Source organism: Scyliorhinus torazame, chromosome 4 (genome assembly GCF_047496885.1).
Source record: "Scyliorhinus torazame isolate Kashiwa2021f chromosome 4, sScyTor2.1, whole genome shotgun sequence".
Lineage (NCBI taxonomy): Eukaryota > Metazoa > Chordata > Chondrichthyes > Carcharhiniformes > Scyliorhinidae > Scyliorhinus > Scyliorhinus torazame.
The window spans coordinates 306789163-306806486 of NC_092710.1; the positions used below are offsets into that span (position 1 = coordinate 306789163).

Genomic DNA, 17324 nt, shown 5'->3' on the forward strand with positions numbered 1-17324 from the left:
GTGAGCTGCAAATTCCTCCAATTAAACATTGGCCAGGCATGGTTTTGACCCTTGCCACTGATTCCACCTCCTTCACTGTCACAACTCTGGCATCTTAATTAACAGAGCTGAGATTCCAAACCCATAGCCATGGCACACCAAAGTGCAGTCACTTCCACCTCGGCAATTTTGTTCATCTCCATCCATACTGCTGAAACACTTTCCCATGCTTTTGTTACCTCCAGACTCGACTATTCTAATGCTCCCCTGGGCAATCATCCATTTTCGACCTTTCATAATCGCATTTAAACCTCTGCTGGCCATGTCCTAATCAGACCATCCAAGTAACACATTACTTGTGCTTGCTGACCTAACAGGGGCTCCTGGATCAACCAAGGCCAGTTTAAAAATTCTCAATCATGTTTCAATCCCTTCATGGACTCATCTCTCCCCATCTCTAGAACCTTCATGCAAAGAGTGGTGGGTGCCTGGAGCGCGCTGCCAGAGGATGTGGTGGAAGCAGGCACATTAGCAACATTTAAGAGGCAAGTGGATGGGCACATGAATAGGGAGGAAATAAGAGGGGTACGGACCGAGTCAGGGCAGAAGGTTTTTTAAAAATAAAAAGCTAGGGCATCATGATCGGCACAGGCTTGGAGGGACGAAGGGCTTGTTCCTGTGCTGTACTTTTCTTTTGTCCTCTGTTCCTCCAGCCCTGCATCACACTGAACTCTCCACTCTAACCTCATGTATCCCTTACACTGTTCCATCAATGGCAGCCATTCCCTTAGCTGTAAATATCCCATGCTCTGAAATTGCCTCCCGAAATCTCTGAATCACGATCTTCAAGATGCTCTTTAAAACTTCTCGCCACCCATCCTAATATCTCCTGCTTTGGTTCAATGTTAATTTTTTGTAAGATTATATTCTGATGAAGAGCCACAGAATATTGTGTGTGAGAAAAGTGCTATACAACTGTTGAGGCATTCAAAATTATCAGTTCTTATAAGGTGCAACATTTCCACTGGACAGTCATCAACAAGAGGCATAAATTTAAATAACAAAGGAGGACATCAAAAGATTCTATTTTTAAACTGAGGCTTAGAGTATTAAGAAAGCGGTAGTGTCATATGACCCAAAAGGTGATAAATATTTAAGAGAATTTAAGAAGAAAGTAACTCTTTCAGAAAGCAGACAGCATACATAGACCTTCCAATGACATTGACATCACTCAATAGCAGTCAGCAGCAAAACAATGCAGCACTAGCCCGTTAATATCACAATGAAGATGATGCTTCATGCAGTCAGGAAGGTATGGAACCAGCAGCAAAACATTATGAATCAAGACTTTCGGGGAGCGGCATGGTGGTGTAGTGGTTAGCACTGCCGCCTCACAGCGCCGAGGACCCGGGTTTGATCCTGGCCTCCGGTCACTGTACGTGAGGAGTTCGCACATTCTCCCCCCTGTCAGTGTGGGTCTCACTCCCACAACTCAAATATGTGTAGGGTAGGTGGATTGGCCATGCTAAATTGCCCCTTAATTGGAAACATATTTCAAAAGAATTCTGAACTTTACTCAAGATTACTTTTAAATAAAAATCCGACTAGTGCTGTAACAATTGTTGATTAATTAGAAGTGCACAAACTCACTGGAAGGCTAAATTTCCATCTCCCAATAGGAATCGGGAACATGTCTTGGTTACAGATTCATGTGCAATGAATTTGTCTCATGAGGTTAGAGATTTTACAGTCTTAAATTGAGTTCAATTGAATGGTTTTTATTAAAATGGACATGAAAGGTGGAATAGAATATCAACCAGGCTTTCTACAGGAGTGGTGTGCAAGACAGCTCACTCTTTGTATGGCAAGGAGCAGCATGTGGACACTACGCTCAATGGTGGAAAGACTTACTCCATTGTTTCACCTCTTCCAATCAAAGTAAAAGGTATCATTTTGGACAGATATCAAATAACAAAAGTTTTCCTAATATCTCACTTCCATTATATCATTCTACCAATCTATCAGAGAAGTTGCATAATAGACCAAACTCGATGCTTATCGTGTCTTGGGTAAATAAGTTCAGAGTTTATGACAATTGGAAAGCAACAAGTAAATACCTAGTTAACTTTACTGTACCTTTTAACCATCAGAGGATTGTACAGATAAATCTTCATGAATTGCTTTTCTTTCTCATGAAAACCATAAAAAGGCCTGCAACATAATAGTACAACTTTAACCATTTTTGTGTAAAGTAATGTGCAATGTTGATTACAAATTCTTGGGGGGGAGGAGAGAAAGAGGAGAATGTGGGGACAAGAGGGAGGAGAAAGTGGTACAAACGGGAATATGGGAAGAATAACCAGTTTTATCAGTAATGAAATGTGAAATGGCCCTCCAATTCTGTCAGGCCTACCACATAAAATAAATAGATCACACTCCATCTCACTGTACATCACAAATGGAACATTTTGTGGTTTAACACATCAAAGACCACAATACTAAATGGAATTTTAGCTCAGTGCAGGAGCTAACACCAGATGTAGTTTCTTGCTTCATTTAAGAATTAAGTCTCTGCCACAAACCAACAGCTCAAAATATTTTATCCAGTTTCTTTCTTAAGTTTCTTTTAAGAGCACATCAATTGAACTAATGTATAACACTGTCAAAGTAGTTTTGTTAATCTGTAAAATTACAACTCTTCAAATGTACATCAGTTATAACCTCCCGGTTCATAAAACTTGTGTTTTAAAGAAGATCTGCATCTTTTAAAAATAACATTGCTTTCAATCACACTTATAATTTGGCTCCAAAGCTAGGTGACATTCTAAACGGTTCTCTTTCGGCAGATACTGCTCCCCCCCCCGCTCCATTCAAAACAGCCATCACAATCCCCATTTCAGCCTTTCTTCCCTCTCCAAAATCCTGGAATGTGAAATAATCTCTTGCGCTCATGCTAATTTCTCTCTCAATTCCATGTTTAATTCTTTTAATCCGGTATCTGCTGCAACACAAAAACAGCCTGGATCAATTACAAGTTAAATCCTCTGTGACCGTGGTACTCTAACCCTCCCTGTAACTCTCTGAAGCCTTCAACAATCATACCATTCTCCTCTGATGCCACTTGTCTATTGACCTGCTCTGTAGGACCACCCGCTGCACTCTTACCTATAAGAGTATCTTCAGCAACGGCTTCACTTCTTGTTCCTACACAGTTAATATTGCAGTCCTTCAAGGATCACTCCTTGAATCTCTCCTCTCCCTCATCTACATGCTTTCACTTTGCAACACATCCAAAACATAACATTGGCTTCCAATTACATGTTGACATCCACCTCCAGATTTTCGCAAACTCCAAATATTGTGGATTCTCAAAATCAGATTAAAAACTGCAGTAAATGGGCAGATCAGGCAGCTGCGGTGGTGTTAGTGTTAAATCTTCGGGGTTCTGATGCTCTCCAAATCCCCTGTGCTGCCATTTTGCTTGCCAGACATTCAGTCTCGGAGAAGCTGCGAAGTTGCCCAATTAAAGATTAGTAATCCTGAAATCTTTGGGCAACACATTACAAGCGGGGTAGGGTGGGCGGCTAATTAGGCAGTCCGACATCCACCCATCAGCTGGGGGTGAGAGGACGCTAGTGGGGGCGCCCTATTTTGAGTGCCCACCTGCCGCTGCTCCCTTGCAAACACAAAATGCAGTCCACTGTCTTGCTGCTGGACCACAAACTCTAATCTTGTCACCAGTCTCATTCCTGTCCCTGGCCACAATCTCAGGCCGAGTCAAACAGTGTGCAACTTTAGCAGCCTTCTTGATTTGTGAAGATTCCCGACTTAGCCAATTCCCGAGCAGAGATTGGGAACAACAAATTCCAACATGCCTTGGCGGTTTCCGCACTCGCGCAGTTTGTGACTGAGCAAACCTCAGGGAGGGGGACAAGTGGCCAGAGTGCCTGCATTAGGGGAAAATAATGGCACGAAAGTCCAATCACAGGAGAGTGAGCAAGAGGACCAGGGAAGGAGCCATAGGGAGGATTGCACCAGATGGGGGTGACCACTGATAAGAAACATCTGCAGGAACAAGGACAACAAAAGAGGCTCCAAGTAGTAAAAGTGCTGCAGTTGAAAAGCTCCAAGAACAAAGAACAAAGAAATGTACAGCACAGGAACAGGCCCTTCGGCCCTCCAAGCCCGTGCCGACCATGCTGCCCGACTAAACTACAATCTTCTACACTTCCTGGGTCCGTATCCCTCTATTCACATCCTATTCATGTATTTGTCAAGTTGCCCCTTAAATGTCACTATCGTCCCTGCTTCCACCACCTCCTCCGGTAGCGAGTTCCAGGCACCCACTACCCTCTGCGTAAAAAACTTGCCTCGTACATCAACTCTAAACCTTGCCCCTCTCACCTTAAACCTATGCCCCCTAGTAATTGACCCCTCTACCCCGGGGAAAAGCCTCTGACTATCCACTCTGTCTATGCCCCTCATAATTTTGTAGACCTCTATCAGGTCGCCCCTCAACCTCCTTCGTTCCAGTGAGAACAAACCGAGTTTATTCAACCGCTCCTCATAGCTAATGCCCTCCATACCAGGCAACATTCTGGTAAATCTCTTCTGCACCCTCTCTAAAGCCACCACATCCTTCTGGTAGTGTGGCGACCAGAATTGAACACTATACTCCAAGTGTGGCCTAACTAAGGTTCTATACAGCTGCAACATGACTTGCCAATTCTTATACTCAATGCCCCGGCCAATGAAGGCAAGCATGCCGTATGCCTTCTTGACTACCTTCTCCACCTGTGTTGCCCCTTTCAGTGACCTGTGGACCTGTACTCCTAGATCTTTTTGACTTTCAATACTCTCGAGGGTTCTACCATTCACTGTATATTCCCTACCTGCATTAGACCTTCCAAAATGCATTACCTCACATTTGTCCGGATTAAACTCCATCTGCCATCTCTCCGCCCAAGTCTCCAATCTAAATCCTGCTGTATCCTCTGACAGTCCTCATCGCTATCTGCAATTCCACCAACCTTTGTGTCGTCTGCAAACTTACTAATCAGACCAGTTACATTTTCCTCCAAATCATTTATATATACTACAAACAGCAAAGGTCCCAGCACTGATCCCTGTGGAATACCACTGGTCACAGCCCTCCAATTAGAAAAGCATCCTTCCATTGCTGCTCTGTCTTCTATGACCTAGCCAGTTCTGTATCCACCTTGCCAGCTCACCCCTGATCCCGTGTGACTTCACCTTTTGTACTAGTCTACCATGAGGGACCTTGTCAAAGGCCTTACTGAAGTCCATATAGACAACAGCCACTGCCCTACCTGCATCAATCATCTTAGTGACCTCCTCGAAAAACTCTATCAAGTTAGTGAGACACGACCTCCCCTTCACAAAACCATGCTGCCTCTCACTAATACGTCCATTTGCTTCCAAATGGGAGTAGATCAGGTCTCGAAGAATTCGCTCCAGTATTTTCCCTACCACTGAAGTAAGGCTCACCGGCCTGTAGTTCCCTGGATTATCCTTGCTAGTATGGGCTCAGGAAAATCCCTGGAGACCTGAAAAGGCACCAGAAGGTACCAGACTCTTTGTGAAGATATTGGGGTACCGCTGGAGCAATGGTGTTCTGCTCAGTGAAGCCGAAGAGCTGAAGCTGTGCCTGGGAGTTAGTGCTAAAGTGCAGACTTGGAAATCCAGTGGTACAGTCTTGAAAAACAAGACTGAAACCCTGGGAGGCGAGCAGTCATAAATCAGAGACCTTTGCGGGGAACTCAGTCTAGATCTTAGATGAAGATGGGATGAAGGGAGACGAGTTTTAACAAGATTATGTAATTCAGAGGATACCAACACCTTGGTCACATCTTCCACTTAGTGTAGTGTAGTGTGTTCCATCCCAGTTTCCCTGTTAATTCACTTGTAGCTCATGTTATTCTGAACAGAATGGCTGCTCCTATTTTCTATGGTCCTAAGACTACTAAAAAGGTCCTGGAACAGTTGTAAACACAGTGTTTTTAAGTTAAAAAATCATTAGCACAGGCCCAACTGAGAACTGTATTATTGATTTGATCAAAAGCAAAGGAAAAGCACACAAGCAATTGTGTGGAAAACATTCACATTGCTACACTCACTCTGCCCAAGCTCAATGCATCAGTATACAACACTTATTGTAATGGCTTTACTTACATTCCAGATACAAGTGATACCCTGAACACATGTTGGACACCAGAGGAAGGGTTTCCCAATGATACATTTAGTGCTCGATCGATGCTGAAAGCAAGCTGACGAAGATGCCGCTCCGGCCGTTGTCCATAACCATCGTATGGAACATAAAGGTATGGAAATGAGCCATGCAAATGGAGGCAAGTCTTTTGACCTAGAAAGAGAGGCAGGGAAAAGTATGATACATTTTAATAAAAACGAAACAAGCCATCAAACACTCACTGGAAAACAAACTGCACAAGAGTACTTAAATACAAAATATCTTAACACGCTAGTCTAAAACATCAGTATAGTGAGCATGTTAGATTTTAGAAGCTATGAAAATCAGTATTTTTCCATCTGAGGAAAACCACTTTAGTTTCCTGTTCCTTGGTATCGCTGGACCACATCACTCAGCCATGCTTACTTGCAGGCTCCATCCAAAACCATCATGAGGCAGCTCCAAGGAGATGCTCCAGGCTATCTGCAGTCAGCATCTGCCCACAGCAACACAGTAATAATTGAAAATTCTGCACTTGGGAGTTGTCATCACTGTAGAATAACACACTGAGGGCAGCATGGTGGCGCAGTGGGTTAGCCCTGCAGCCTCACGGCGCCGAGGTCCCAGGTTCGATCCCGGCTCTGGGTTACTATCCGTGTGAAGTTTGCACATTCTCCCAGTGTTTGCGTGGGTTTCGCCCCACAACCCAAAGGTGTGCAGGGTAGGTTGATTGGCCACGCTAAATTTCCCCTTAATTGGAAAAAATGAATTGGGCACTCTAAATTTAAAAAAAAAGCACACACTGCACCATTATCCCCCAAAACAGAATGAAGTTCATCAATCAGCGTACAGTAGCGTAGCGAGTTAAAAGTCATTCCCAAATAGAGTACGGCAGGACATAATGGAGGTCTTCAATACAGAAAAGGCCCTTCGACCCATTGGGTCTGCACTGGTCAAAAACATCCAGCTAACTATTTAAAAAAATATATATATATTTATTGAAGTTTAACACAATTTTTCACCCTTACAAACAAAAACCCCACCCCGCCTCGTAACAAAATAGAAAGAAAACGCACATAGCAAGATATAAACATGGTAAAACAATATGTTCCAGAGCTTTGTACACCGAATTCCTCCCGTCCATGCCAGTTTTCCAGATCTTTCATGTGTTCTCTTGCTCAAATACCCCCCAGGCAGACCCCCCCCCCCCCCTTCCCGGGTTGCTGCTGCTGCTGACCGACCTTCATCAAACGCTCCGCAAGATAGTCTAGGAACGGTTGCCACCGCCTGTAGAACCCCTGCGCAGACCCTCTCAAGGCGAACTTAATCCTCTCCAACTTTATAAACCTAGCCACATCATTTATCCAGGCCTCCACGCTGGGGGGCTTCGCCTCCTTCCACATTAGCAAGATCCTTCGCTGGGCTACTAGGGACGCAAAGGCCAGAATGCCGGCCTCTTTCGCCTCCTGCACTCCCGGCTCATCCACTACACCAAATAGTGTTAGCCCCCAGCTTGGCTTGACCCGGACTTTCACCACCTTAGATATTGTTCCCGCCACTCCCCTCCAGAACCCCTCCAGTGCCGGGCATGACCAAAACATATATGGACATGGTACGCCGGACTTCCTGAGCACCTCCCACATCGGTCCTCTACCCCAAAGAACCTACTCAGCCTCGCCCCCGTCATGTGCGCTCTGTGCACCACCTTAAATTGTATCAGGCTAAGCCTGGCACACGAGGGTATCAGCCCATAGCCCCTCCTCAATCTCCTCCCCCAGCTCCTCCTCCCATTTACCCTTCAGCTCCTCCACTAACGCCTCCCCCTCTTCTTTCATCTCCTGGTATATTGCCGACACCTTGCCCTCTCCCACCCATACGCCCAAGATCATCCTGTCTTGAATTTCCTGTGCCGGGAGCAACGGGAATTCCCTCACCTGCCGCCTCACAAACGCCCTCACCTGCATGTATCTGAAAGCATTTCCCGGGGGTATCCCAAACTTCTCCTCTAGTGCCCCTAGGCTCGCAAACGTCCCATCGATGAACAGGTCCCCTATTCTTTTAATCCCCGCCCGATGCCAGCTCTGAAACCCCCCCATCCATCCTCCCCGGGACAAACCGGTGGTTACCCCTGATCGGGGACCACACCAAGGCTCCCATTGCACCCCTGTGCTGTCTCCACTGGCCCCAGATCTTTAGCGTTGCCACCACCACCGGACTAGTGATGTACCTTGACGGCGAGAGCGGCAGCAGTGCCGTCACCAGCGCCCCCAGACTCGTTCCTTTGCAGGACGCCATCTCCAACCTCTTCTATGCCGCCCCTTCTCCCTCCATCACCCACTTACGGATCATCGCCACATTTGCTGCTCAGTAGTAGCTCCCCAAATTCGGCTACGCCAGCCCTCCTCTGTCCCTACTGCGCTCCAGAAACCCCCTCCTTACCCTCGGGGTCTTATTTGCACACACAAACCCCATAATTCTCCTGCCTACCCTCTTAAAAAAGGCCTTAGTGATCACGATGGGAAGGCACTGAAACACAAAAAGAAACCTCGGAAGGACCACCATTTTGACCGATTGCACTCTACCAGCGAGCGAAAGTGGTAACATGTCCCATCTTTTGAAGTCCTCCTCCATCTGCTCCACCAGTCTCGTCAGATTCGCCCCCCAACTCCTGGCTATCTGGATCCCCAGGTACCAAAAGCCCCCCTCCGCCCTCCTCAGTGGTAGATCGCCTATCCCCCTTTCTTGGTCCCCTGCCTGTACTACAAAAAGCTCATTCTTCCCTACATTGAGCTTATAGCCCGAAAAATCCCCAAACTCCCTTAGAGTCTGCATGACCTCCACCATCCCCACCACTGGATCCGCCACATACAGCAACAGGTCATCGGCATAAAGCGACACTCGATGTTCCTCTCCCCCTCGGACCACTCCCCTCCATTTCCTGGACTCCCTTAGTGATATGGCCAAGGGTTCAATTGATAATGCAAACAGGGGGGTTACAGACGAAAATACTCCGACCTCCGCCGACTCGTAACCACACTCGCCACCGGGGCTCTGTAAAGGAGCTTAACCCAGCTAATAAACCCTCCCCCGAACCCAAACCTACGCAACACTTCCCAGAGGTACTCCCACTCTACTCGGTCAAAGGCCTTCTCCGCGTCCATAGCTGCCACTATCTCCGCCTCTCCCTCCACCGATGGCATCATTATCACGTTTAAGAGCCGCCGCACATTGGTGTTTAGTTGCCTGCCCTTTACAAATCCCGTCCGGTCCTCGTGGATTACCCCCGGGACACAGTCCTCGATCCTCGTGGCCAGCACTTTTGCCAGCAACTTGGCATCCACGTTGAGGAGCGAGATCGGCCTGTACGATCCACATTGCAATGGGTCCTTGTCCCGCTTTAGGATCAAAGAAATCGTCGCCTCCAACATTGTCGGGGGCAGGGTCCCTCCCCCCCTTGCCTCATTAAAGGTCCTCACTAGCAGCGGGGCCAACAGGTCTATGTACTTCCTGTAGAACTCCACCGGGAACCCAACCGGTCCCGGGGCCTTCCCTGCCTGCATATTCCCCAAACATTTGCTCAGTTCTTCCAACCCAATTGGTGCCCCCAGACCAGTCACCTCTTGCTCCTCCACCCTCGGGAATCTCAGTTGGTCTAGGAATCGTCTCATCCCCTCTTCCCCCTCCACTCCGTAACTCCCCTTCCATCCTTAACTCCACCTATCTCCCTCTCTGCCATCCTCTTACGGAGCTGGTGTGCCAGCATCCGACTCGCCTTCTCCCCATACTCGTAAGTCGCCCCCTGCGCTTTCCTCCACTGTGCCTCTGCCTTCCCTGTGCTCAACAGGTCAAACTCCGTCTGGAGACGTCGCCTTTCCCCAAGTAATCCCTCCTCAGGGGCCTCTGCATATCTCCTGTCCACTCTTAAAATCTCTCCCAATAACCTCTCCCTTTCCATGCCCTCTATCTTCTCCCTATGAGCCCTAATGGAGATCAGCTCTCCCCTGTTCCCATACCACCCCCACCCGCACCTCCCCATTGTCATTGACCTCCAAGTACCTTTCGATACACCCCCTCACCCTCCCACACACCGCCTCATCTGCCAGCAGTCCCACATCCAACCGCCACAACGGGCGTTGGTCCCTCTCCTCTCCCAACTCCAGTTTCACCCAGTGCAGGGCGTGATCTGAAATGGCTATGGCCGAATACTCCGTTCCCTCCACTTTCGGGATCAGCGCTCTGCTCAGAACAAAAAAATCTATCCGGGAGTAGGCTTTGTGCAAGTGGGTGAAAAAAGAAAATACCCTGGCCAGGGGCTTCGCAAATCTCCACGGATCCACTCCCCCCATCTGGTCCATAAACCCCCTAAGCACCTTGGCCGCAGCCGGCCTCTTTCCGGTCCTAGATCTGGAGCGATCCAGTGCTGGGTCCAACACCGTATTAAAATACCCAACCATTATCAAGCTTCCTACCTCCAGGTCCGGAATGCGCCCCAACATGCGCTTCATGAATCCGGCATCATCCCAGTTCGGGGCGTATACATTTACCAATACCACCCTCGTCCCCTGCAACTTACCGCTCACCATCACATATCGCCCTCCGTTGTCCACTACAATATTCTTGGCCTCAAACGACACCCGCTTCCCCACCAATATTGCCACCCCTCTGTTTTTTGCGTCCAGCCCCGAGTGGAATAGCTGTCCTACCCACCCCTTTCTTAACCTGACCTGATCCGCCACCTTCAAGTGTGTCTCCTGGAGCATGACCACGTCTGCCTTCAGTCCCTTTAAGTGCGCGAACACTCAGGCTCTCTTTACCGGCCCATTCAGGCCCCTCACATTCCACGTTATCAGGCTCCCCTCCCCCCTGCCAACAAGCCATCTCCTTTTCTAGGCCAGTCCCGTGCCCGCGCCGCCCTCACCCTCCAGTCCCCTAGACGGAAGACCCCCGCCCCGACCACCTCTTCGGTGTACATCCAGCTAACTATTAATCTGATTTTCCAGCACTTGGTCCATAGCCTTGTATGACTTGACATCCAAGTGCACATCTAAATAGGGTCTCTGCCTCCCCGCCCTTTTAGGCAGCGAGTTCCATACTTCCACCACCCTCTTAAGTGAAAAAGATTTTCCTCACATCCCCTCTAAACCTCCTGCGTCTGACCTTAAATCTATGTTCCCGGTTATTGATTCATCCACCAAGGGGAAAGGTTTCTTCCGGTCTACTCTATCTAGCTGTAGCCTAACCAATGTTCTGTACAGTTCCAGCATAACCTCCCTGCTCTTGAACTCTGGCCTCGGCGAATAAAAGTATACCATATTCCTTCTTAGTCACTGCACCCACCAGTCCTGCTACCTTAAGGGACTGGTGTACATTCACACCAAGGTCCCTCTGATCCTTCCCAGGGTCCTTCCGTTTATTATGTATTCCCTTGTCTTGTTTGTCCTTCCCAAATGCATCACCTCACACTTATCTGGACTGAATTCCATTTGCCACTGAGCAGTCCGTCTATATCCCCCTGTAATCAAAGCCTATCCTCCTCACTATTTACCACCCTCCAATTTCCGCATCATCTGAGTATTTACTGATCAACCATAGAATTTCTAAAGTGGAGGACAGCATTCGGCCCATCAGGTCAGCACCAACCCTCAAGAGTACCCTACCTAGGCCCATTTTCCTACCCAATCCCCGTAACCCAGCCTGTATAGCCATAGAAAAGTTAAAGCACAGAATTAGGTGATTCCACCCATCTTGTCCATGCCAGCCTAGGGACACCCAGGTGCCCGTTCTAATCCCACCTTCCTGCACCCGGTCCATAGCCCTGTAGCTTATAGCACCCAAGGTACAGATCCAGGTACTTTTTAAAAAGGGTTTAGGGTCTCTGCTCCCACCACCAACTCAGGCAGCGAATTCCAGACTCCCACTACTCTCTCTGCAAAAACATTCTTCCTCATGTCCCCTCTACACCTCCTGCCATTTACCTTGAATCTGTGTCCCCTGGTTCTAGAATTCTGCACCAAGGGAAATAATTTTATCCTGCCCACTCTAGCTCGTCCCCTCAATTTTGTACGCATCAATTAAGTCACCCCTTAGCCTTCTTTGTTCCAAAGAAAATAACCCCAACCTATTTAATCTCTCCTCGTAGCTACACTTTGCTAGCCCTGGCAACATTCTTGTAAACCTCTTCTGCACTCTCCATAGCAATTACCGCCCTCCTGTAATAATAATAATGATAATCTTTATTGTCACAAGTAGGCTGCAATGAAGCTACTGTAAAAAGCCCCTAGTCGCCACATTCTGGCACCTGTTTGGGTACACTGGAGGGAGAATTCAGAATGCCCAAATTACCTAACCGCACGTCTTTCGGGACTTGTAGGAGGAAACCGGAGCACCCGGAGGAAATCCACAGAGACACGGGGAGAACGTGCAGACTCCACAGAGGGACCCAAGCAGGGAATCGAACCTGGGACCCTGGAGCTGTGAAGCAGCAGTGCTAACCACTGTGCTGCCCTGTGGTGATCAGAAGAGCACACAATACTCAAGTTGTGGCCTCACCAGTGTTTTACACAATTCCATTATATCCTTACTGTTATATTCTATACCTCTGCATTCCATGTGCTTTCTTTACAACCTTGTCTGCTTAAATTGCTGCCTTTAGGGACCTGTGTACCTGTAAGCCAAGACCTCACACTTCATCCACCCCTCTTAGTATATTCCCATTAATGATGTACCCTCTATATGCATGACCTCACACTTCTCGGTGTTGAATTCCATCTGCCACTCCACCCACTCCATCAATCCATTAATATCATTTTGGAGATTATAGCTATCCTCTACACTGTCCACCACCCAGACAATCTTTGTGTCGTCTGCAAATTTCCAAATCGTGCTCCCTCCCACATTCACGTCCAAATTGTTAATATATACATCACAAACAATCAGGGTCAGCCATCGACCATTACCCTTTGTTACAAAGCCAACTTTTTATCCAGTTTTCCACATTGCCCTGTGTCCCTGTAGGAGTTTTTACTTTTTAGACCAATCTGTCATGTGAGAATTTCAAACGCCTTGCTTATCACTGATCCATATGCAGAGCATCCACTGCACTTCATCAACCCTTCCTCAAAGAATTCAATCAAACTTGTGAGGCAAGACCTCCCTTTAACAAATCCATGCTGCCTATACCCGGCTTGTCCATGCCTTTCTATGTGACAGTTAATCCTACCTCTCAGGATTAATTCTACTAATTTTCCCATGACCAACGTAAGACTAACTGGCCTATAATTGTTTGGCATTTCCTTTGATCATTTTTAATCAATGGAACCACATTTGCATTTCTCCAGTCCACTTGTACCTCTCCTGTATCTAGTGAGGATTGGAAAATCATCCTCCGAGCATCTGCCACCTGCTCCTTAACCTCCTTCAGTAGCCTCAGAAACAATCCATCTGGTCCTGGCGACTTATCAACTTTCAAGGATTGCAACCCTTCAAGTACTTCCTCTCGGTCATTATCCCACCCAATATCTGTGTTCCTCCTGGACTCCTATATCAATATCATTCATTTCCTGAAACACACAAAATATTCATCTAAAACCCTTCCACAGCCCCTGCATCTACACACAAGTTCCCTTCAACTCTGATAGGTCCCACTTTCCTTAACTAACCTTTATCATTAATAAGTTTGGTAAAACATCTTTTAGGTTTTACTTCAACTTTACTTGCCAATCTTTTTTCATGCCCTCTCGGATTTCCTCATTTCCTTTTTGACTTCCCCCCTGCATTTCCTATACTCATCTAGACTATCTGCAGTGCTTAGTTCTTTGCGCTCATCGTGCACTTTCTTTTTCCGTTTGATCTTCCCCTGTACTCCCCAAGTCAACCATCTAGGGGTCTAGATTTGGCATTACCACTATTTCTGGAGGGACATGATATTTTGTACATTGAGGATCTCGCTTTTTATTGCTTCCCACTGGTTATCCACTGATTTATCCTCTAGCAATGATTGCCAGTCCAAATCCCTTCTCATTTCCACAAAATTCGCCTTCCTCCAGTTCAAAACTTTTACTCCTGTTTATCTCGGTCCTTTTCCATGGTAACACTGAATCAAACTGAATTGTGATCACTATCCCAATTTGGTGGCCAACTGTCACTTCACCTTGCCCTTCCTTGTTCCCCAAAGCCAGGTCCAGAATCTAGAATTGCTTTCATGGGGAAAACACCCCTCGACCATCACCCTCTGCTTCCTGCCACTCAGCCAATTCAGGATCCAATTTGCTAAATTTCCTTGGATCCCACGGCTCTTACCTTCACTATCAGTCTCCCATGTGGGACCTTATCAAAAGCCTTGCTGAAGTGCAAGTAGACTCTGGGCTGGATTCTTCCGCCCCGCCCCAAGTCAAACACATTGCCCTCAAACACATCTGTGACCTCTTCGCAAAATTCAATCAAGTTGGTCAGACATGACCACCTCTTAACAAAACCACGCTGACTATTCTTGATTAATCCCTGCGGCTCCTAATACAGATTTATTTGGGCTCTCAGAATTGCTCGTAATAGTTTTCCCACCACTGAGGTCAAACTAACTTCTTCCCTTCTTCAATAATGGTACCACATTGGCTATCCTCCAGTCCTCCCGCACCTCTCCTGTGGCCAGAGAGGAATTTTTGCCACTGCCACTTCCTCCCTTAACCCGCTCAAATGCCATTGTACGGAATTTATTCCGCAGGTTGTGGTTTCAACATAAAATGCTAATGGTCATAATTTGAATTTATAATTACATACACTAAATGAATATTACATCTGTAGCTACCTTTTTGATACGCTACAATGCAATGCACATTTTTTTTTCAGATCTTCATTAAACATGCATTGTTTGGATATTTGTCCCTTGACCCCCACTATCATTGCAAATTACCGGCTCATCTCCAACCTCGCTTTCCTCTCCAAAGTGCCTTGAATACTTTGTCAGCTCCCAAAACCACTGCCATTTTTCGGGGAATTCCTTTTTCTAATATAAATTTAGAGTACCAAATTATTATTTTCCAATTAAAGGACAATTTTGCGTGGCCAATCCAGCAAACCTGCATATCTGTGTTGTGGGGGTGAAACCCACACAGACACGGGAAGAATGTGCAAACTCCACAGAGACAGTGACCCAGGGCTGGGATTGAACCTGGGTCCGCAGCACCATAGGCAGCAGTGCTAACCACTGCGTCTTCGTGCCATCCTTTTCCTGGAATTCCATGTCTGAATCCCGCCAATTAAGTTTCAGTCCACCAGTCACAGAAAACACCCTACAACAAAAGGTGACAGTTCCGTCCTTGCCCTTCTGGACCTGTCTGCTGCTATTGACAAAATTGACCCACTGCATTTTCCACCAAAGTTTCTCCACTATCTAATCGTAATCAGGGAATCACTTGCAATGGCTTTCCTTTCTCTTCTTGAAGGCTCTCGCTGGTATCCTCCCAAGGATCCTTGGCCCTTCCAGTTCTCATACATGCTGTCCCTCAGTAACACTAATATACAGCATTAGTATTCACATGCACATTGGCGACACCCAGCCAGCTCTACCTCACTATCACCTCTCTCAACTCATCTACTATTGCTAAATTATCAGACTGCCTATCTGACATCCAGCGCTGGATGAACTGAAATTTCCTCCAATTAAATATTGGGAAGACTGAAGCCGTTGTTTTCAGCCCACAGTCCAAACTTTTCCATAGCCGCACATCCATTCCTCTCTCTGGCAACTGCCCAAGACTAAACCAGACTATCGCAATCTTAGTGTCATAAATGGCCCCGAGATGGTCTCCCAACCACATAGCCGCATCAACACCAAGGCCACCTATTTCTACCTCTGTAACATCATTTGATTTTCACCCATCTCAGCTAGCATGCTGCTGAAACTCTCAACCATGCCTTTCTTACCTCTCGACTTAACCACAATGCACCCCTAGCCGGCCTCCCATAAACTGGAGGTTATGCGAAAGCTCTGCTGCCCGCGTCCTGACTCACACCAAATCCTGTATACGCATCACTCGTGTGCTAATTGACCTACTACATTGGCTTGCGGTCAAGAACGTCTTGATTTTAAAATTCTCATCCCTGTTTTTAAATTCAGCCTCACCCATCTCTAATTTTCCCCACATCAATAACCCACCCAAAACATCTGCACTAAACTAATTCTGGCCTATTAAACATTCCTGGTTTAATTGCTCCAGCACTGATGGCTGAGCCTTCAGCTGCCCACACTAGAATCTCTGGAATTCCCTCCTGAACTTCTCTGCCACTAACTCCCACTAACTCTCTCCTTCCTTAAGGCACTCATAAAAACATATTTGAGCAAACATTTGGCCAACTGCCCTAAATGTGCCAAGTATCTCGGTGTCCATTTTGTTTCCAAATATTCCTGTGAAGCACCTGGTGGCATTTTTATTATATTAAATGGAGCATTCATTAATAGGTAAGTATGATTCAAAATATTTGATTTGGGCTTCATTCCAAATGGTTGTTAAAGATTATTTTCATCTAGCCTCATCTGCTGAGGCATTCATGTTTGTGCAGAGCTCTGACCCTTCCTGCCACACTGATTACTATTTCCCTTTTGCTGCCTTGTCCTCTCCTCTTTAGTTTGTCACATTTTCCCTCATGATCCCTCACTCCCACTATTTAAAACCCTCCCAACCACTCTCATAATACAACTCACCAGAACAGTAGTGCCAGCATGGTTCAAACGAAGACCATCACAATATTGTAATTCCACTGTTGGTGCCAATGCCCCAGCAATTGGAATCCATTTCTCGAACACCAGTTTTTACCCCACATATTTATCGCTCTGATCTTAGTTACCTACTCAAAGAATAATGAGATTGGAGAGTCCCAAGTTCACAAATCATTAAAAATCTGTAAGAGGGGGACTTCTGGTGGCAGCCTTGGTGTGAGTAGTCGTACACAGGGCAGCTCCTGCTTTAAAACACAGGAAGGCCCAGATGGAACAGTTGATGACTTTTATTAAGGAGGAATTTCACCAGCAGAGGAAGGGAATGCGGGAGGATCACTCGAAGGCCATTGAAGGAGCAGTGGCATCCCTGAAGAGTTTGTTGGAACGGGTGAAGTGTTTGGAGGTGCAGGGGTCACAGATTCG

At 46.8% G+C, this 17324-nt stretch overlaps 1 protein-coding gene across 1 annotated transcript in view; it reads right to left on the reverse strand.

Annotated features, from left to right (window-relative positions):
• The window catches only part of rev3l (REV3 like, DNA directed polymerase zeta catalytic subunit), a 259050-nt gene that overhangs the window by 136604 nt on the left and 105122 nt on the right, over positions 1-17324 (reverse strand). The window contains exons 2-3 of the mRNA XM_072500038.1: positions 6172-6361; positions 2116-2190 (exon numbers count right to left, since the gene is read on the reverse strand). Of these exons, the coding sequence (XP_072356139.1) occupies positions 2116-2190; positions 6172-6361 (265 nt within the window). The remainder of the gene's footprint in view (positions 1-2115; positions 2191-6171; positions 6362-17324) is intronic.